Raw genomic sequence first — 23,531 nt, 5'->3', positions numbered from 1 at the left:
ACGCCTGTTTTGAAATTCGTAAGTAAAGACCCTGCATAATGAGAAGTTTGTAGAGTCTGATAGTCCCATATTAGTGGTGAGGAGCCAAGGTGTGTTAGGCTGGGTGGGAATAGCCAGGAGCAGTAAGTGACTCTCCTCAGGTGACCTCTCCTCAGGTGACCTCAGGTGACCTCATAACCCACTTTTACCCCAGTCGTTATTTAAAAGCCCAACCATCATACAGTTATTATCTGTTTTCAAAAGTTTGTACATATCTTCGTAATTTAGAAAAAAAATCCCTGAATCATTTTTTGATTTGCTTTTTTTTAAAAGACACTAATAACCAAGAGTACTTTAAAAGTTATTCAGGGAAATAAGAGCTTTTTAATGTTGAGATTTGCTTAAGACAAAATCCTTCCAAAGAAGGAAAAACAGGTTCAAAGACTCAAATATTTAGTCAAGTTTGCCTTGACAAGGTATAACTGAAATGGCATTGATACTTACAATTCATATATTCTGCTTCCAAGGTACAAAGGATAATTTAAACTGGCAATTTTAAATATGGAAAAAAATAAGGTAGCTTTCCAGGTAAATCTGATATCCAAACTTACCAGATATCTGCTTTTCTTCCATAGCCTTCTCCACTAATGACCTCAGGACTCATCCAGTAAGGCGTGCCTGTGACAGATTTCATTCCTGTGCCTGAGAGACAGATGGTCTGAAGCCGTTTGCTAGCCCCAAAGTCTCCTAACTTGATATTGCCTGTGGAATCCCTTAAGATATTTGCTCCTAAAAAACAAGAAATAGTCTTATTTCAATGATTTTATTTACATTCTAGAACGTATATAAGTGACAGCGAATTACTTTGTAGATCCTAATCTGTCTCCAAATTAGGGTGCTTGTCCACTCTGAGCAGTGCCTTGAAAATCGTATTTATCTTGCATTAAGCATCTGCTGTTTGTACACTACTTAGCCAGGTATGTTTCAGAAGCTAGTGAGTTTCCCTGTAAAGGATGGGACAGGGCAGGTGAAGTGAAAAGAAAGGAGCGAGGGCTAAGAATAAAGCTTGGTAAAGCACCAAGAAAGGCTCTGCTCCATTTGTTTGCTATAAAGCAAGAAGTCCATGGCTGAAGACTATTTTCTTGATAAACCAGCTTCTCCTCAGGAACTTCTAAAAGTACCTTCATAATCAAAACTAGGATCATATGCCTACTCCAATATTATTTAAGCATTAGTTAACTGTATTTTAAGGTATTTCTTTTTACTCTATAGCTCAGACTTGCCTCAAACATCCTGACTCAGCCTCCTCAGCATTGGGATGACAGGTATACATCACCATGCTACATTTTTTTCTTTTAATGATTTCTATGGAGAAGGCAGGACAGTACAGATAATCTGAACTACAAACCATGGAGAACTCTTCACAATGAGCTTCTATTTTCTCAGAAAATCCCCCATCCTTACCAGCAGTACTTCTCCACAGGAGTTTACAATGCCTCTCACCAACACCTATTAAGCTTAAATGTCTGACCTACTAGTAATCTTCTACTGCAGCTGTAGCTCTGCTTCCTGATGGTCTCCTGCCATCTAGTTTATAAATTGTTTGCTTGCGATGTGGTCTGGCCGTGTTGCTCAGGCTGGCAACTTGAACTCTTGGGCTCAAGTGACCTTCCCAAACTTATCTCAGTTTTCCTAAATAGCTGGGCCTACACATGCTTAATAAGCCAGGTTTTAGTGCCTACATGCAGAAAAAGACACCCTCCCATCACACACACACACACACACACACACACACACACACACACACACACACAGAGAGAGAGAGAGAGAGAGAGAAAGAGAGAGAGAGAGAGAGACAAGGAGAGTCATCTCTAGGGAGGTGGCCTCAATACTGAAACAATGCTCACCCACAGCAGGAGCTGGGGAAAAAAATACATAACCAGACTGCCAATATAGTTTCTATTTTTTAAAACTACTTATATTTTAGTAAAGTAAAAATCATACTTTTCAAACATATACAAGAATAGAAGGAACTGTTTGTATTCCCATTCCCCAGATCCAACATCCAAGTGGACAACTGTACCAACTTACTGACAAATGCTTCCCCTATTTCACATAGTATCTGAGGCAAACTCAAGGCAGGGAGATCAATAAAGAACTAAGTGCATATCTTTAAAACATAAATCCTCTTATCACATCTAAAAGCATGAACAGTATTTAATATCAAAAATATTGTATTCAATTTTTTACAGCAAAAAAGAACCATCCAGGGGTTGGAGAGATGGCTCAGTTGTTAAGCACACTGGCTACTCTTCCAGAGGACCTAGGTTCAAATCCCAGCAACCACATGGCAGTTCACAACTGTCTGTAACACCAGTTCCAGGGGATCTCACACACTCACACCAATGCACATACAATAAAATTAAGTAAATTATAAAAAAAGAGAGAGAGAGAGAAAGAGAGAGAGAGAGAAAGAGAGAGAGAGAGAAAGAGAGAGAGAGAGAGAGAGAGAGAACCATCCAAGTAAGACCCACATACTGGAACTGCCTAACCTAAATCTCTCAAATATTCTCTTCATTGGCAATTAGAAAGAAAAATTTAAAAACCCTGTTGTTTACTTAAACCTTTCTCACAGTTTAGATTTTCTAATTGCATCCCAAGGAGTCATTATAATCTGCTGTCTGTCAGCAATATATAGGCTAAATTGTGGTGTGTGCATGCATGTATGTGTACATGTGTATGTCCTACTTAGGCTTGCTGGCAAACATCTATAATCTTAGTACTCAAGAACCAAAAGCAAAGTTCCAAATCACCAACCTGGACTATGAAGAGTTACTGCCTCAAAACAACAAAAGACCCAAAGCAAAGCAAAGCAAAAGGCATTAAGGATGGGTAAGGGGCTTGTTATTCAAGCTTGACAACCTGCATTCAGACCCCAAACATACACATAAAGGCCATGTGTATCTGCATGCATCTAGGACACCGACAGGAAGTTGAATAGTGCTTAGCCAGCCAGGTAAGCTGGAAAACGGTGAGCTCTAGATTCAGTGAAAGATCCTGACGCAAGAAAACAAGACAGAAATAGAGCAGGACGTTCCTGTCCTCTTCTAGCTTCTGGACATACGTACATGCACATGAATGTCCACTCACCCACCACCTACCCCTATACACACATAAAACCATTTAAAAAAAAGAAAGTGTCCTTTTATTAACTATTTGGTTTTCAATAGTATAGTTCCTTTGCTTTTTTTAATATAGAGACCAGGCTAGCTTTAAATTCATAGAGATCCACATGCCTCCGTTGCTTCTGTGATAAAAGACATGTACCACCACCATGCCATGCCTGCCAACAGTACAGTTTCCTGAAGGGAAAAGATACAGAACAGGGCCAGAGAGATGGCTCCATCAGTAAAGGTACTGTACCTGTGACATATATGGTGGAAGAGAATCAACTCCTTCAAGTTGTTATCTGCCCTCTGTGCATGCACTGTGGCACTAGCATGCATGTGTTCCACACACACAAAAATAAAATGTGATGAATTCAGAGAGAGGAAACAGAAGAGGAAGGAGTGGGAGAGAGAGAGAAGAGGATGAGGAGTGGAAGAGGGAGAGAAGAGGATGAGGAGTGGAAGAGGGAGAGAAGAGAGAAGATGAGGAGTGGGAGAGGGAGAAGAGTGGGAGAGGGAGAAAAGAGAGAGGATGAGGAGTAGGAGAGGGAGAGGAGTGGGAGAGGTAGAGAAGAGAGAGGATGAGGAGTGGGAGAGGGAGAAGAGTGGGAGAGGGAGAAAAGAGAGAGGATGAGGAGTAGGAGAGGGAGAGGAGTGGGAGAGGGAGAGAAGAGAGAGGATGAGGAGTGGGAGAGGGAGAAGAGTGGGAGAGGGAGAGAAGAGAGGATGATAGGGAGGCGGGAATAGACTTTAGAAATGAGCATGTTTTCTAATAGTCATTATCCCACAGCTCTGAAAATATGTAAAATCAATTATCTTTAGCTTTCCTTTTGCCACTTATAAGTTGTTCATAAAAATTAGAAGACATAGAACAATTAAAAAGTATATTGTAGGGCTGGCGAGATGGCTCAGCGGGTAAGAGCACTGACTGCTCTTCTGAAGGTCCTGAGTTCGGATCCTAGCAACCACATGGTGGCTCACAACCACCCGTAATGAGATCTGATGCCCTCTTCTGTTGAGTCTGAAGACAGCTACAATGTATTACGCAGCCTGGAGCTCATGGCCATCTGTACAGCTACAGTGTTACTCATACACATAAAAATAATTAAATAAATAAATAAATCTTTTTTAAAAAAAGTATATTGCAGAAAACAAATAGCACTACGTTGCCACTTGGTGGCCACCATTTTCCTCTGTCATGCTTAAATTTAGAAGCTTAAGGGGCTATTTTCTCCCTTATCAATCTATTTGTCTTGTAATATTTATTTATCAGTTTGCTTCCACCCCCCCTCACCTGACCAAGGCAGGTCATCATACATTCTGGGAAGATTAGAAGGTCTATGCATACAGAAGACGGCTCCCTCTGTTTCTTTTCTTACCTCATTATGAGAGCCAAAGAGAAGCTGGCTTATAAGAATAGACTTTCCTAACTGAGTAACTTCTTTATAGGATTCTCTACACTATCAGGCTTACAGGTAATAAACCCCAGTCTGGTGCATGTCGTCTGCCTCAGGAACTCTGCATACTAGACTCATACTAGAAATTAGTATTCAATCACCAGAAATGACTGGTAATTTTCTTCTTGGCCTCATCTGACAGTCAGGATGCACCACACATATAGGAGAGCAGAAGTCTGGGAACTTGTAAACGTGCCAACAAAAATCAATAACTAAATATTATATGGACACATTTACTTTTTTAATTCAGTGATTTTAATTCAGGAATTAATTCTAAATTTTGGGTCATACCCAGTTTTTAGAGACTTAAGTAGGCTAAACAGTACAGAAATTTGAGCACTCTCAAGTTTTATACATCTCTACCATTAACTCACTTCACATACTCATTTCTGTATCTGATCCTTAAGGGAAAAAGTGAATTTCCCCTAGCTGGAGCTCATTAGAGCTCAGTCTTAGGATCTTTCCTTCCCTCCTCCTTATCCTCTCATGACATCTATTCCCATGACTTTGCATAAACTGCAACACAAGGTATGTCATCACAGTAGCTAAATTCTAAGTAGTGAGCACCAGAATTGTTTTAAATATTGCATCACGTTAACATATTTGATTCTTTCAAGAATCTCATAAATTGAATACTATTGACTCTCACTTAATAATTAATATGAGGAGACAGTAGGTACATCTCAGGGATAGAGAACTTGGGCTAGTATATGCAATTTCCTGGGTTTCATATCCAGAAACTAGGGGTTTCAACATGGGGAGAGAAGAAAAAGATGAAGGATAAAGGAGAGAAGGGGATGGAAAGATTAATGATATAGAAAGATTAATATGTCCAAGGTTATAGTTAGTAGCAGATAAAGTCCAAGTTTGAATTTAACTCTGTGGTGGCAGAGCCTCTACTCACCATTCTAGGCCGAGTCAATGCACACACTAACATGCCCACATTATTCTAGGGATTCTGAATGAAATTCCTTCTATGGGTCCTTAACGCAAAGCAATTCCTTCTATGCAAATTCCTTCTACAGAAAACTCCTTCTATGGGTCCTTTATATTCAAGAAAAATCTGAACTACAGAACGAATGTGACTGGACACTGACAAGTTCCTGAGGAAGCTAAAGGAATGTTTTCCTACGCAGTTTACAGGTAGATATGTTACCTTAACTGTCCAATGCCACGATGACATGTCTTTCATTCACATTCATACCAAGTTGTATTTAAAGTAAAAGAAAATCATGACTTACCTTTGATATCTCTATGGACAATCATATTACTATGCAAATAATGGACCCCCTCCAGAATCTGACGGGTGTATTTCCTCGTCACGTTCTCAGTAAGAGCTCCGTATGCTTTTAGTTGGTCCTTAATTGAACCCTAGAATAAAAGAAAAAAACTAAACCTTCTGTTTAAAATAAAAACTGCTACTAAATCCTTATTTGTAAAAGACTCCTAGTTCACGGCTGAGACTCTCAGCGGAGAGGACAGGAGTTCCCAGGAAGACAGCTGTGCAGAGTTTCTGTTCTTTCAGATTACTTATATTCAACTAATTTCCTTGAGATTAACAAATTATAAGGTTTCCATATTTGTACAACCCCAGTTTGTTTTTGAAAATTAATGTCTAAGCTAACTTACACTGAAAGCAGAATATCTGAAAACATAATAGTAGCAAATAAATCTAGTGAGTAGCAGTGGGGTCACCGTAACAATGATGCATACATAAGAGTTACTAATGCTTGTATCACATAGGCACTGTCTGCAACAGCACTACCAGGTACCAATCTGCAGGCTCAAATGGCAACCTTGTACCTTCAACATGTAGCCATCTACTACCATAATGACCCATAAATCACATTTCTTCTTCCTAACTTACTCTACTAAATTATGAGAATACTAGTTTTTTCCTTTTTAGTTTTTAAAAATCATTTTGTCAAGTCTAGGTTGGCTTTGAACTTGAAATCCTCCTACCTCTACCTCTTGAGTGCCGGGATCACAGAGGTGTGCCACCATGCCTGGAGAAAATCACCTATCTCTTAATGAATAATGATGCTAACTGCCAACTTGAAAATTTATTAGAATCAAAATTTACTCTATATATACAAAAAAAGGAATATAGAGTGGTTACAATTTCATTTTGCAATTACAAATTAAATCACTGCCACATTCTCCTGTAATAATTTTTGTAGAAGGACTCTGTCGGCTAACCTAGGCCTATTTCTGTAAGCTTCTAGCCTCTGGACAATCAAACCTAGGCCTAGAATGTTTTCAGCCTCTGAGACTTACTACTGAGTAAGCTCACTCTTTCTAGTTCTTTCTGAACTCTGGCCAGCCAACTCAGCTGGTTTAAGTCAACTCCTCTCTAAGCTGACTGATTGAAATTGGCTCCTCTCTTGGCTTCTGACTGAATTGCTCTGCTTGGCCTCAACTAACTTTGGCAATCTGTTCTAATCTTCTGGCTCCTTCTCATTCTCTGGTCCATTCTATCTTTACCTGTGTCTAGCTTGTTCTCAGTCTGCAGCCTGTCTCTCTATAACTGTCCCAGTAAAACTGTGCGTGCTCTCTCTGTCTCTCTCCTCTCCCCCGCCACCCCCCCTCAACTCTCCTTTCTGTCTGTTCCCATGTGAATTGGGCATATCCTATCTCTGACTTATTTTGTCAGTTCTTTGTCTGATTCATCACTATGTTTGCCCCTCAATTAGATATCACTTTCAAATATGGCTGTTTCCTTCTATATATTAACTTTACATTCATTGCTTGGTATGAAAGATGTGTACTAAGGGTGTATATGTATTCTAGCCAGAGGGATTAAAGGTGTGTGTGTGTCTGCATTCCAGACAAATGATACAAACCTAGAAGGTCATAGGATGTGGTCAGAGCAGCCATGTTGCTGGATTAAAAAATAGATTTTTTATACTATATTTATATTATATAGATAATATGTGTGATATGCATACAAATATGCATATATTCATATTATTATGTTTAATATACATGTTATATATGTATATTATATATTTAAAAATCAGGTAATATTTAAAATTGAATATTCCTATGTACCAGTATTACATCTCAGCTACTTTCTTGTCTACAAGTACAACTAAACTTTACAATAAGGAGTCAGACCATGATCATTCTACTCTTATGAGCAGTCGGCAGTTCTACGGTGAGACCCTGAGTCTGACTGCAGGCAATGTCAGGTACAAAACTTCATCTATGATATAGCACATCAACAGGGCTAAACTGAAATCTCTTCACCTTATTTTTAAAAAGAATGTGAACTTACCCCTGGCATATACTCCATAAAGATGGAAAGTGTTTTCTCCTGAGGATCCCTCAGACAGCCGTAATACTGAACAATTCGCTCGTGCAACAAGTTTTTCAACAACTGAATTTCACATTCAAGTGCATTTACTTCCTGAAAGACAGAACTCCTGCTAAGTCTTTTGTTCTTATTTTACTACACTTCTCTAACTATCTCTATGTGTACGTTTTGTTGGTACATGCACCAAGAAAAACATGTAGAGGTCAGAGACAACTTGTAGGAGTTAGTTCTCTCCTTCAACCATGTGGGTCCCTAAAAGGTGGATTCTGGGTACTGATGTTGAGGATGACAGGCTTGGTGGTAAGCACCTTTACCTGCTAAACAATTTCACTGGCCCTGTGTTAAGTCTTTATAGCATAATAAAAGTAAAACACTCTTAGCTCATAGACTCTCATGGTGATTTCACTATGAAATGTTTACTGTTACATACAACATTTTAGTCTCTAACCAATTTTTTTTTTTTAATTTTAATGTTACTTTTTTAATATATGTGAATTTGCCTGGGTTTGTCTGGACCACGTGTGTGCAGTGCCCTCAAAGGCCAGAAAAGGGTATTTGACCATCCCTGCAGTTACAGACAGTTGTGAGCTTCCATGTGGGTACTGTAAACTGAGTCTGGGTCTCTTCTAAGAGCAGCCAATGTTCTCAACTGCAAGTCATGTCTCCAGACCTCAATGCCTTTTATTTAAGAGCCATGGTTGCACGCTAAGTAACAGCGAGTCAACCTAGAAATATAATTGAAGCACTAAAACAGCTGGCCATTTACCACAAGTCCCAAATTCCACCAGATGTTGTTATATTACATTTTAAAACTTTGTATATACATTTAGTCTGTCTTGGGGAGGGGTGCACACACATGCCACAGCACAATTGTGGCTGTCAGAGAACATGTAGGAATTGGCTCTCTTCTTCTGCCATGTGGGTTCTGGGGAATGAATGATGTCTCTCTGCTTGCAGCAATCTGACTAGTCCTGCTTTTGTTTTTGCTTTGCTTCCCCTCCTTTTACAATGGCCAGGTGATCTGCATGATGACTTTTTACCTTGCTGGTCTCTGGGCTGTCAGGGTTAAACTGAACTTGTTTAACAGCCAGTTCTCTTCCGGTATCAACATCATAACACAGGTAGACCCTACCAAAAGCTCCTTGGCCAAGCAGTTTGCCCAATCTCCAGTTGGTTGGAGCTCGAGGTGCTGAAAAAGAACATATTCTTAAAATGAAACAGTCAGATGCAATGCAGTGGCATCCCTGAACATAACTGAACATTCTAGATACAAGGGAAAATGATGACCATCCAAATCTTTCAAAAATGTTTTCATTACTCTAAGAATTCTAACTCAAAGTTTCATCTCATGACTCATTTTTTCCAAAATGCAAATGTCACAGCCATCTTTCACTCAATCTAAGATACAACGACTATATGATACCCTATCTTCCAGTTTTTACTACAGCAAATTACAAATATTTGTAAACAGTCTTTTCAGACCCATCTGTAACACAGAAGTCTGGAAAAAGTATCATTTCTCCTCTCTATAGGAGAATCCAGGCAATCAATAAAATTATAACTTTATTTTATGTATGAGTGTTTTCCCTGCATGTGTGCATATTGTGCACTGCTGCGCGCTATTTCCCGCCGGCAGGAAAAACGCAGCACAAACGGATTCTTCTGCAGCACAATCTTTATTCTTCACAAGCTTCAGTTGAGGAGGAGAGCCCCGACTATATCAAAATCCCTCCCTTATATAGGGGCGTATGCTCGCCTCAGACGTGGCGACTCATGATAGGTTGTGTAACGATCAGGCCATCTGACGTGATCAAGGGCACTCGTTGGGATGCATAAGCACACGCGCATAAAGCGTTCAACGGCAAGGCATTCTGATACTAACGGCAAGCCAAATGCCATCTTGTAGTGGTGATGTGCTTATGAAATGGCTTCCTACAGTGCACCACACGCATACAGTGCCCAAGGAAACCAGAAAAGGGCACGGTCTTACCCAGAGCTGGAATTATAGATAGTTATGAGCTGCCTCTTGAGTGCTGAGAATCAAACCTTGAGCCTCTGGAAGAGCAGCGAGTACTTTTAACCACTGAATTTTTTATTTATTTATTTTTTTTTTTTTTTGAGACAGGGTCTCATTATATAGCCCTGGCTTCCTTGTAACTTGTTATGTAGTTCAGGCTGGCATTGAATTTTTGGTATGCCTGCTCCCAAGAATTGAAATTATAGATGTGTACCACTCTGCCTGGAAAAAAAATCATAACTTTTACTGAACATTTTGGATCGCAGAGTACAGGGTACCTAATTAACCTAAAATCTAAGGAAAAGGAGACACTCTAAATAAAAATGAAAAAGAAATGGTGAAGCACAGAGAAAAGCCATTCCAGCAAGTAAGGAAAGCTAAGCTCTCACTAGAACATGTGCGGCTGCCATGGCAGCACTGACCCCAGGAAAAGCAAGACATACATGGGTCCTACTCGCCCAACATCTCTGCTGTGTATCTCTTCCCTGAACTATAGAAGCCAGAGATCACAGAGAACCTCACGTGGTAGTCAAGGTGAGAGAATGGAATGGTCCCATGATAGTTAGCTGGCCATGGTGACACACACCTTTAACCCTATAACTAAGAAGGCAGATGCAGGTGGATCTCCCGTAACAGTTCCAGGGCACCGGGGCTAAAAAGTGAGAGCTGTACCCAAAAACAAAAGCTATCTTAAACTTCTTGAAGAAGAGTGAAAAAGTCTGTTACCACAATGTTAGAGTAGTGGAAAAGGAAAAGAAACAAAATTAAGGGCTGAAAACCTACGGTCCTGGTCATCAAGAGTTCTGTACTCCAGAAAAGTGGGCAGGATCTGTGATAAAGCCCATCTCTGAAAACTGAAGTGATGGGGTCTGCTCAGGAGTGAAGGCAGGCAGATTGTCTCCCTTACGCTAGGCTTTAAAAAGTAGCAGCAACCTCCTGCTCAGAGAGCAGGGTGAGGACACAGCTTCCTCCTCTGAAAAGCAGGCACAACCAAAAGACCAAATGCTGGGGCTAGAGCACTACCATCTAGAGAGTCATCCCTGCAAAGCTCTAGGTGAAGTCCACGGTACACAGGTGCCAGAGCAAACAAAATAGCCAACCCAGGAAAATGGGACTAGACTGACTCAAACCCTCACAAAAATCAACAAGGCAGAAGAGTTGTGCATATGCCTGGGCATGAACTTTATTTATCTCAGTCTTCATGATCCTATAAATGATGTCTTGGTACTCCATGTAAAACTGTAAGACACAATTACAAAAGCAAACTTAAAACACAAACACACCAACAAACAAACACACAAATGCACACAAACAACACACACATACCAGGCATAGTGGAGCACACCATTTATCCCAGCACTCAGAAGGCAGAAACAGGAGGATCTCTGTAAGTTCAAGGACAGCTTCATCTACAGACAGCCAAGGCCACATAGAAAGAACCTGCCTGGGAGGGGATTGGGGAAAAGATTTCACAAAAGAAAGCAATCAATATAACCAGACTTTAGATAAGTCAGGAAATTTAAAATAATTTTCAATACACAGAGGATATAGCTTAGCAGAACAGTGAACAAAACATTGTTTCCTGGAAGCGTTTGTTTGTTTGTTTGTTTGTTTGGTGGGTTGGTTGGTTGATTTTTTTTGAGACAGGGTTTCTCTGTGTAACCCTGGCTATCATGGAACTCACTCTGTAGACCAGGCTGGCCTCGAACTCAGAGATCTACCAGCCTCTGCTTCCCAAGTGCTAGGAATATAGGCGTATGCCAACACTGCCTGGATTTCACTGGGTTTAATCTCCACAGCCATACATAACAGCAACTTAAAAGTAAAGTAAAAACACAAAACATATGGTGGCTGAAAAGATGGTTCAGCAAATAAGAGTGCTTGCTGCTCTTGCAGAGGACACACATTGGATGGCTCACAATCACCTGTAACTCCAGCTCCAAGGAATCTGATTCTCTCCTCTGGTCTTCACTGTCACTGCAGTAGTGTATATGTGGTCCAGTCTGTCTGTCTCCTCCACACCATTACCCACCACACACACACACACACACACACACACACACACACACACACACATGCACGCATGCACGCATGCATACACTTGCACACCACTAAAATTAAAGTCATTTTAAAAACTGATTAACATATTAAAGGTCTGGATGGACTTTGCAAGGTAGACAACATGCAAGACCGGATGTACAGTGAAATGATACTGCTGGAACGAGTATGTCCCCTCATAATCATAAACAGGTAAACCCTTAAGTCTCAGCACTTGAGAGTTGGAGACAGGAGGATGAACACTTCAAGGTCATCTTGGTCAACTACTAATACCCATGGAATTTGAGGCCAGTCTAGAATACATGTCAAGATTCTGCCTCACAAAACAAAAGAGCAATTTCTCAAAGGAGAGCAAGAGAGAGAAGAAAGATGAGGGCACAGGTGTGGAGCAGCAAAGAGCACAGGACCAAAGAGGTCTGAAAGGCAGCCAGAGAGGGAAGCGCACTATCTGCTGAAGAAGACAAATATTAAAAGTGAATTCCTCTCTGAAAAATATATGAGTCAGAAGACAAGGGATAATTTGAAAGCATTGGTTTTTATTTTCTATTTCTTTAGAAAATTTATATGCAGAAAAATCTTTCAAAAAATTAAGGAAAAAAATACCTTTCAAACAAATAAATGTTAAATGAATGCATTACCAATAAATAGATTTGAATTACCAAAAAAAGAGGGTAAATTCAATTCTTCAAGCAAGACTATTATACCTGACTAAATCTTGACTCTAAATAAAGATCTACAGAAACAGATAAACTGAAGGTATGCACAAAAGACATATAAAAGATTTTCTTACCTTCTTTTTTTATTTGTTTATGTGTATGGGTGTTTTGCCTATGTGTATACCTGTGTACCTTGTTTGTCTACTGCCCTCAGAGTCCAAAAGAAGGCATTGGATCCTCTGGAACTGGAGTGACAGAGGATCTGTCTGGAGCTGGGAACTGAGCCCAGGTCCTCTGGAAAAGTAGCCAGTGTTCTTAACTGCTGAGCAAACGCTCCAGACCCTTTCCTCCTTATTTTCAATCTCATTAAAGATAGCAATCAAGAACAAAGTAAATGCAAGGTAGTATGGGGTACTAGATGTAAAAGTAAAGAATGACAACACTAACGAAAACAAAGCTTCAGATACACAAATTTTGTTACAATATCTATCTTTGTGCTGGCACTGGAGCATGAAGATGCTGGGGATAAAGTTCACATCCTGTACACTCTGATCTCACTCACCATGATGTCCTATCCTAGTTCCACTACTTCAATAAGGTCGCCTCACATCAGGAAAAGTGAGAATGTTTCCTGAGAGGACTAACTGAAAAAGAAAGACCTAACCTGAACGTGGGGTTATTCTCTCTTGGGCTGGGAATCCCAAAAATGATAAAAGAACAAAATCAACAAGGACCACCAAGCTTCCTGACTGCAGACTAAACATGGCTGGCCTCTGTGCTCCACTACCATGCCTTTCCTTCTATGATGGACTCTATCCCCAAAACTTGTCAGTCAAAAGAAACTCTTAAGTCAATTTGGTCAAGTATTTTGTCACAGTAACAAGAAACAAGTTAATGTATAGCCTTAACAAGTGTTACAGGTGTAACATTAACTCCTCCATGCCACAAATTCACACATAAACACATACATACACATGCATGTACAGACACATGCATGCATATACATATACATTCAAATTGATATACTCAAAGATAAGAATGGGGCTAGTGTTGATGGAATTTTGGAAAGTTCTGGAAACTTGAGTAGGTGGAGCCTTGGTAGGGAAAGTTTATCACTGGACAGGAGGGTACCTCTGAAGGTTACACCTCACCTCCCTAAGCCTAAGCCTAAGCCTAAGCCTAAGCCTAAACCTAAGTCTAAGCCTAAGCCTAAGCCTAAGCCTAAGCCTAAACCTAAGTCTAAGCCTAAGTCTAAACCTAAATCTAAGCCTAAACCTAAACCTAAGCCTAAGCCTAAATCTAAGTCTAAACCTAAACCTAAGCCTAAACCTAAGCCTAAGCCTAAGCCTAAATCTAAGCCTAAACCTAAGCCTAAACCTAAGTCCAAGCCTAAGCCTAAGCCTAAGCCTAAATCTAAGCCTAAGCCTAAGCCTAAACCTAAGCCTAAATCTAAGTCTAAGCTTAAGCCTAAGCCTAAACCTAAGCCTAAGCCTAAGTCTAAACCTAAGCCTAAGCCTAAGCCATCCAGGAACCAAGCTCTACACGTCTAGTCCTGTTTGTCTTCTCCTATGAGGTATGACATCTCTCTATGTCCTACTATGTCTCCTCTACCAGTGTTTCCACCACCATGATACTCTGCCTCAGCACAGACCAAGAATCAGTGGACCACAGACTAAAACCTTAAGCCAAAATAAACCTTTCCCTTAATTTGTTTTGATAAGATATTGAATCAGTAATGAACACACACATCTAATAAATCTCTACATATATTTATGGTCTAGATTAAATGCTATACTGTAATTTTTTCCTCCACAAACCATCTCCTCATTAGGGTATCTCTTACAAGTCTCATACAAAGTCTCAGTGCTTAACAGACATGTAGACTAGAATGGATGAGAACAATCAGTAACAATTTTCCTAAAAAAAGTGAAGAGCAATTAGCTAAGCTAGTTAGCAGTGATACACACATCTGATAGCATAGCCACCTTTAAAAAACACATTACCATCTCTTATAAAGAGTCTGTTTTTCCCTGAGTTCTGACTTGCCATTTATTCCTGTTAACACAAAACTATGCAAAGTTTCTGCTACACATTTCTATTACTTACAACGGCTGGGTGGGCTGATGTCTGTGACAGTCAAAGTAGGATTGTCTATGTCACTCCCCCGTCTTCTTATTCGACTGTCGTCATACTCTGGGGTAAAAATACTGCTTCCACTACTGGTGCTTAAGGAGTGATCAGTAGGGCTGAAACTCACAGGAGACCGGAAACTGGTACCCTGGGTCCTTCTAGCTCTTGGAAAAGTCTTCCGACCTACAAAGTGAGAACATAATTGATTTATTCCCTATATTATGTACTACACTTTTAAGATACTTAAACATCTATAGTATAGGAAATAAGACTCTGCCCTGCAAATACAGGCTGAAATAATGACGATTATGTGTGTGAAGGTGGTAGTGGATATAAATTCGAGTATGAGAAAATGCACATAAACTCATGTGCACATGAAAAACACACACACACACACACACACACACAAAAAAAACAACCCTTCACTTTCCCAAAAAAACACTTTCATTTCCAATAATGGCTTTAAAATAAACATAAAGTCAAATTAGAAAGTTACAGGTAGCAGAAAGGTACTCTCTGTGCTGGTTGTTCTTGTTTGTTAACTTGACACAAGTTACAGTCACCTGGGAAGAAGAAATCTCAACTGAGGAACTACCTTCATCAGACTGGCTTGTAAGCAAGCCTGTGGAACACTTTCTTGATCAATGATAGATGTGGTGGGGTCCAGCTCACTGTGGGTGGTGCCACCCCTGGGCAGGATGGTCCTGAGTTGTGTATGAAAGCTGTCTGAGCAGGCCATGAGAGCAAGCCAGTAAGCAGCATTTTTCCATGGCTTATGTTTCGGTTCCTACCTTGACTTCTTTTCATGACAGACTGTAACCTGCTAGGCGAAATAAACCCTTTTATCCCCAAGTTGGTTTTGGTCATGATGTTTATCATAGTAGCAGAGAGCAAACTAAGACACTGGCACATCTACATTTATCCACAACAGAAAAGAAATGGAAACAGTCTAGATATCCAACAAGATAATGGATCATGAAAATGTGATCAACATACTGTGGCAGTTTGAATAAGAATGGCCCCACTAGGCTTATTAGATATTTGAAAGCTTGGACCCCAGTTGATGCACTATTTGGGAAGTATGAAGAGGTGTGGCTTTGTGGGAGGGAGTGTGTCACTGGGGTGAGCTTTGAGGTTTCAAATGTCCAGTCCAGGCCCAGTGTCTCTCTTCCCTCCTGCCCTCTGATCCAAATGTAGAACTGTCAGCTATCTCTCCAGCACCGTGTCTGCCATGCTTCCACCACGACCATAATGAACTGAACCTCCAAACTCTGAGTCAGCCCCAATTAAGTGTTTCCCTTAAGAGAGTTACCATGATCATGGTGTCTCTTCACAGCACTAGAACATTGACTAAGAGATGTCTGGTACATGTACACGTATATGAGTTCAAGGTCAACATTGGGTTTCTTCTTTAATCATTCTCTACCTTTATCTATCTATCTATCTATCTATCTATCTATCTATCTATCTATCTATCTATCTATGGCATAATCCTGTAATTTATTTATTTATTAATTTAGCTTATTTAACACAGGGTATAACTATGTAATTCTGTAACTCTGATTGGCCTGGAACCCACTATGTAGACCAGGGTGGCCTCTCAAGTACTAGAATTAAAGGCATAGGCCACGTGCCCAGCTGCCATCTTTATTTTTTGGCATACAAATTTTGGGTCTCTCTCTGAACCTGAGGTTCACTGACTCAGCTACACTGGCCAAGCTTCAGGAACCTACTTATTCCACATCTTCTCCTCCAAACTCAGGTAAGGGGCGCATACTGCTGTGCCCAGTTTTTGGGTTCTGAGGATCTGAATTCAGGTTCCTGTGCTTAAGCAGCATACACTTTATTGGGTTACCAGTCAGCTCCCAGAAAAAAAGGTTTGTTGTCCTATTTTTTGTTTTGTTTGAAAACTTATAGCTAGTTGTCCTGGTACAATGTAGACCACGCTGGCCCTGAAGTCATGCAGATCTAACTGACTGCCTCCTGAATACTAAGACTAAAGATACGCACTACCTACCATTTCTAGCAAAGGTTTTTCTTCTTTAACCAGAAAATTAAATGACTCAAAAACAAATTATTTGGTTATCATAAATATGAAGCTTTTTCAAAAGTATGCTCATTTCTTGATGTTTGCTTAATGTTAATCTGCTCTTATAACCTGACTGTAAGTTCAAACTTACCATCATTATACTCTTGATGATGGTATGAAATGTGATACCTTCTTGGATATGTTCCTCCTTTTCCAAATTTCTCAAAAATGGGGTTATCGTAGTCTGTTAAGTCATAAAAATACTATCATTAAAGGTCAAATCTTTTTAATAATAAAAAGCATATTATCATTTTTAATTTTTTTCAAAAAATCTCCCCATCTACTCAAACCATGCTTTAAACATTCAAGCATGTAGAATGTATAGTCTAACCTGAAAACTCTTGATGATTATCCGGGTAGCTCTGTGCCCTAGGCATCCGTGATTTGGGGTAGCTTTCTCTATAAATAGAAAATGTAAAATTAAATTGAAGGAGTGTATGCAATAAAACAAAAAAATTTAAGCAATATCTATATCTCTACATGTGTTCATGTATGTGTATGTGTGTGTATTTGTAAAAGAGTTCACTTAAATACTAACATAATTTTTTAAAAAGAAAAACTTCTTTTGAAACACTCATTTGGTACATACAGACAAAAGCTTTTAAATTAAGTACAGCGGTAAGAATGATCTACTTGGAAGCATGGAGATTTGAAGCACCTGTACTTCCGTTCTATGTTGGAAAATCTTTTTTTTTTTCTGAAACTGTTTCTGAATCAACACTAAAGACATATAATTTTAACATATCAAACATTAATGCCATTCAGGACAGTTCACTAAAAATTTTCACTTTTTTTTTTTTAGAGGTGAGGCAGAGTAGATTTTCCAAGGAACTGACAGACAGGTGTGGATAAGAGGAAAATGTACATGAATTTCCAAATGTGTATCTATTTTCATAAAGAATCTCAGAGGAGACAAACAAGTGAAGTGTTTAATACTAATTGTGGGCTATAGGAAGACAGCAAAGAGCAATGTCCTTCTGAGAACAGTGGGAGGCGCACTGACAAATGCACACTAGGCACACAGAATAAACAATTTTTTTAAAAATGAAACTGCCAAAATCAATCATGAAAAGTTTTATAAAAGTTTCAAGAGCTTTCATAAAACAAACATATGTAAATTCTGTTTGCACTTGCTTCAAACACATTTTGGACAAGCAGAAATAGTAGGAAAAAAACCATAATGTAACAACTAATAAAGATATTGAACCCATGAGATTAAAAGATTTATTCACAGTATAGAAAACTTTACTTGCTGTCAGTGTAGACAATTATCACTGAACGGCACTCTTCAGAATGTAGAATAAAAGAATTATTGATAACTCCATATTCTATGTGTATGTCATATGTACTAAAAAGCAGAACTATAACCATCATTACCCATCCAAAGGACTATCAAGTGATGGACAGCTTCCTGAGCCAGAATTTTCAGGGCTGCTTAAAGACAATGGGTCCAGCATCTAGGAAAACAAAGAGTCCACCATGACTCGGCCTGATAACAACCAAAAGTCTAAGCTCCTCCTGCACCATGCCTGCCTAGATGCTGCCATGTTCCCGCCTTGATGACACTAGACTGAACCTGTGAGCCAGCCCCAATTAAATGTTGTCCTTTGTATAAAAAAAACAAAACAACAACAAAAAAAACTGTTTGAAACATGATATAACAAACATCATACATTTAAAGTATATAATTCAATGGTTTCTAGCATATCAAAAAATGTATATGACTTTCCCCACAATTTTATTATTATTTTAGATCTTCAAAAGGAACTCTAACAAATAGCAGTTGCTATCCAGAATTACTCATTTTTTTTTTAAATTTATTTTATTTATGTGAGTACAGTGTAGCTGTCTTCAGACACACCAGAAATGGGCATCCGATGTCATTACAGATGGTTGTGAGCCACCATGTGGTCGCTGGGATTTGAACTCAGGACCTTTGGAAGAGCAGTCAGTGCTCTTAACCCCTGAGCCATCTCTCCAGCCCAGAATTACTCATTTTTAAGCATCCTATAGAAACAAGCTATGATTACAGAAATCTTATGAGAGAAAAATATACTTTTCTATAGTCAAGTAATTGAAGCTAAAGTAATTTTGCTTACTGAAGCTGAGCAATGGCCTATTCAACAGAGACAAACAATCCAGTGGCTATGCTACACTAGGAGATGTAAAGTGTCACAGTGCTGTGGGCTCTTAGACGATGGAAGGACCTAATGGTGACCCCACAAAAACACCTGGGTAATACAAAGCAGAAGCACTTTTAAGTATTACAGACAGTTCACAAACCGCATGTCATAAAGTATTTATAATTTTACGCTATCTTTAAAGTATTCATTAAGCTGGTAGTAGTGGTGTATGCCTCTAATACCAGCACTCTAGACTTTAAGGCCAACCTGATCTACAGAGTGAGTTCAGGACAGTCAGTGCTACACAGAGAAACCCTGTCTCAAAAAAAACTTAAATATATAAATAAATAAATAAATAAATAAAGTGTTTATTAAGAAATCTGAATGTTATTTAAGATTATAAGCCAAATGCATCATAGATGACCAATACAAAAAAAAAAGCTTGTTCTAGTAATTTTGATATACCAATACAAAAAGGTATATATAAATTAATGGGCAGTTTTTAATAATTTTGACTTAAGAAGATAGGTTAAAGAAAATGTACACACACACACACCATCCTAGGTATCTGCCAAATCATCTGACCAGTATATCTTAACATATAGTGAAAAACAGCATCCAGTTCTGGCTTACTTGGTCCATGCTCTCTGGAATGAACTCTCCTTCACTGTTGATGCTAGTGAATGACCCATTCCGGGCAATCTGGTGTAGTTCATCTGGAATGTATCCTGGGGGAGGGGAACTTCTATCCCTATTAGGGGGACCTCAAAAAGAAAAAATTATAAAAGTTTTATCCTTGTCAGCAAGAAAATTAATTTTTGTTTCAATTAAATAGGTCTCATTTGTAACTACATAAAAAATAACTTCAGCAAATAAAATCCAGTATTTATAAATGTTAATCAGAATATTCAGATTCAGATCTTTTTAAAACCTTTCTAAATTCACACTCTACATAACCTCATTAGAATATGCTAATTAATACTCAAGTTTTTCTGATAGCACACTATAGAATCTTATGCCAAAGCTTTTGAATTTCCAAAGACAACTTATATATATCTGCCCATATTTAACATAACCTGTGACTGGTATCACCATACAGGAAAGGAATTGGGGCATGGTTTAAATCCCAGGACAGGTTACCCTCTTAGTGCCTTTGGCAACTGGTCTGTTCTCACGTCAATGAACACAGTACTACATCACTTCTTGGTAAGAATGCTCTAATGGTAAAGTCATTCACTATAAACATGTTATGTATATTGAACTCCATGATATTCTTTCCATTAACTATTTTTAATCTTTAGACACCTGAAGTAAGAATGCTTCTTGGACATTCAGCAGATTTTGTATTTAGTATTTTTTATTTAGTATCCTGGATTTTATTTTTTATTACTTAAAACTAGACTTTTATGGTAAGCTATATTCTTTGCATTTAAATCTCTTCATAGTTTTCCAGGTGTAGTAGCACACATCTTTAATCCCAGCACTCAGGAGGCAAAGACTGGCAGATCTCTAAGATCAGAGACAGTCTAGTCTGCATAGATGGTCCCAGATTAGCTAGGCCTATATAGTAACATATACTGTTAACCTCTAGAATCTTCATAGTTTAAGAAAAAGTAGAGGTGAGCCTGGCAGTCATTTAATTACCTGGCTCACAGGAAATGACACTTTATTAACCAAGTTGTTGGCTTTCTTGAAGTATTTTTTAAAGTAAACAAACATGTAAGTGTCGTTCTATTTAGGTTTAAATTAAAAAGGAAGAAATAGGCATACGTAGAGGGCTCATCTGTTAAGCAGGGAGAAGGAGCAAGGGCACACCTATTAAGAAGGTGCAGAGACCTCATCTGCTGTCTGGAAAGAGGTGTGTGCTAAGCTTCGAGTGGCGCTCATGTAGGCTTTGTCACCTATAGCCATAGTCATTACTGAATCCCTGATATTTTCATCTTTCTGCATACCTTTTTTTAATTATAGAACAATACACTCAAGTAAATGGAGACTGAGAAAGAAGGTAGCTATAAAAGTTTCTCCATCCAATGACTTGATAACTCATATTTTTTAATACTCATTTAATGGGCATGTTAACACACTCATAGTAATTCTGCACAATTTTCAGTTTTTTCCTTATCCTGGCACCAAAGTCAAACAACAAGAATACTTATTCGTGGGTTAACATTGAGCTTCTCCTGTCTAACTACTGAAATGTAGTGGCTGTTTTACTTTACTTCCACAAAGAAGGCTGTGCCTCCAGTTGGAGAAGTGTTCTGTCTACAAGTGCTCTGGTTATGGCTTTCAGCCCCATTGTCTAAAGGCAAGGGGAAAGTTACTGGTCTCCTACCAGAGTACCAGAGTTTGAATTCCCATAACTCAAATATTCTCTCACTGGTTTTGTTGGTGGTGGTGGTGGTATTGTTTTGGTTTTGGTTTTGCTTTTTAGTAACCCCAAATACATCTGAGGAAGGACAAGTCAGCTCTATTTGTGCATCATCTCTGTAGTTTTCTGAAATAGACTCATGTGAGACAAAACACCTAAAAAGAATGGTCATAAAACAGCTTCCTCTAACCTAGGCCCCTACACACATGCAGCTAGGTCTTCATGAGGACCTCTAACAACTGGAGCAGGAGCAGTTTCTGACTCTGTTGCCTGCCTCTGAATCCCCTTCCCCTAGCTGGACTGCCTCTCTGACTTCAGTGGGAGAGGATATGTTTAGTTCTGCTGCTGCAACTTTATGTGCCAGGGCAGGCTGGTACCCACGGGGGGCTTCATTGGGAGGATAGGACAGGGAGGAGGGGGTGGCTACAATTGGGGTGTAAAGTGAATAAATAAATTAATTTTTAAAAAGCAGCTTCTTCTAGAAAACAGAAGAAAAACAACTGCTCTAGTTACTCACATGCTAACTTAAGCTTTTCATTCAATGTCAGCAACCCTCTCCTGCTCCAGTCACCTCTAACTCTCCAGCCAAGTGTCTTACTCCACCCTGCTCTCATTTCTCTTCCCTATTTACCTGCCTCTCCTCTCCTACTTCCCCTTTCAAATTTATGCCTTGGTGCAAGAACCCATGCTATCTGGAATGACTAGATCCTCTGCCCTATCTGTTAAAAACAATTATATCAACTGTTCTTTATGCAATGAAACACTTTTATTTTGTCAATTTTTTTGTATTTTGAAGATACTTAACAATTTATTTTATGACTTATTTCTGTGCATGTGTGAGTCTACACATATGCATGGTCATGTGTATGTGAGTGCTAGAAGAGGCCAGAAAATAATGTCGGATCCCCTAGACCAAGAGTCACTGGTTCTAGGAACCAAACTTTGGTCCTCTGCCAAAAAAAAAAAAAAAAAAAAAAAAAAAAAAAACACTCTTAACCACATCTCTCCAGCTCCTTGTCAATGTTTTTATGGCAACATGCATGGAGGGTTCAGAACATCTCTGCCTAGTACAGGCTCAAGAAGGCCACCTGACAATATGTAGTCCACAGGATCTTTATTTCTTTTTATCAGAAGCTTATAAGGAATGCATTTTTTTGGTTTGGTTTTGGTTTGGTTTTTCAAGAAAGGGTTTCTCTGTGTAGCCCTGGCTGTCCTGGAACTCACTCTGTAGACCAGGCTGGCCTCGAACTCAGAAATCCACCTGCCTCTGCCTCCCAAGTGCTAGGATTAAAGGCGTGTGCCACCACTGCCTGGCAGGAATGCATTATTGATGAAAAATACAACAGGATACTGAGAGAACAATAATAAAACACAGTGTAGATATTCTTAGCCATTTTCGTATTGACAGTATATCCTGAAAACACCTAAGACCCTAGGAACGAAGAACAAGAGTCCGTGTATTCCAGTTAATGTCCTACAGTGACTCTCCTTCTCTACTCAATCACACGTAAGAGTCCAACCTACTCATTTCTAAGTCCTGTAGTTATATTCTCCTCTATTAAAATGACTAAAACCTCTTCAAGATTGTACTTGAAATTTTGAATATTAAAATATTCTGTGTAGAAAGAAAAACTTTAAATTGGTTATTGCTAGTCCTACAATATATGAAATTAATTTCTCAGGAACATCAGATAAGACAAAGTGGCTAAAGTATATAACTGCAGAGACTATAGAGACAGAATGCTATTTTCAGGGATCTATTTCATGTTACCACACAGTAAAAGATGAGAAGGATTTGAGAAATCACTCGTTTCCTTATTCAGACCCCGCCTTTCTCACCTACTACAGATAGCCGCTTTTTTCTCTCTGCACCAAGTGGTGTATTATTCAAATCTTCTGGTGATGGTGATGGTTCTAAATTAGTAGCCTAGAAGAGAAAAGGGCAATTAATGCTAGTCTTCCCACTTGAGGCTTTCAGCAGAATCATCCTCTTACTAAACTCCAGCTAGCTATCCTCTATTCTTGTTGGGCCTTTTAAAATCTACTCTTACAAATTTTAGTCTCCCAGGAGAATGGCGCAAACCTACTACCCCAACTACTTGGAAGATGAGAGCAGGAAGATCACTTGAGCCCAAGAATAAGAAGAAAGGGAGAGAGGAAGGAAGTTGGTT

The 23,531-nt window shown here is 39.1% G+C and overlaps 1 protein-coding gene across 1 annotated transcript in view; it reads right to left on the bottom strand.

The window, feature by feature from the left end:
* Positions 1-23,531, bottom strand: part of Map3k2 (mitogen-activated protein kinase kinase kinase 2) — a 71,455-nt gene that overhangs the window by 9,493 nt on the left and 38,431 nt on the right. The window contains exons 7-16 of the mRNA XM_031365231.1: positions 23,200-23,287; positions 19,626-19,756; positions 18,247-18,326; positions 17,201-17,268; positions 16,961-17,053; positions 14,757-14,963; positions 8,960-9,108; positions 7,881-8,012; positions 5,845-5,974; positions 591-768 (exon numbers count right to left, since the gene is read on the bottom strand). Coding sequence (XP_031221091.1) covers positions 591-768; positions 5,845-5,974; positions 7,881-8,012; positions 8,960-9,108; positions 14,757-14,963; positions 16,961-17,053; positions 17,201-17,268; positions 18,247-18,326; positions 19,626-19,756; positions 23,200-23,287 — 1,256 coding nt within the window. The remainder of the gene's footprint in view (positions 1-590; positions 769-5,844; positions 5,975-7,880; positions 8,013-8,959; positions 9,109-14,756; positions 14,964-16,960; positions 17,054-17,200; positions 17,269-18,246; positions 18,327-19,625; positions 19,757-23,199; positions 23,288-23,531) is intronic.

Source organism: Mastomys coucha, unplaced genomic scaffold, assembly GCF_008632895.1.
Source record: "Mastomys coucha isolate ucsf_1 unplaced genomic scaffold, UCSF_Mcou_1 pScaffold13, whole genome shotgun sequence".
NCBI classification, from domain to species: Eukaryota; Metazoa; Chordata; class Mammalia; order Rodentia; family Muridae; genus Mastomys; species Mastomys coucha.
This window is presented reverse-complemented; position numbering and strand designations above follow the sequence as displayed.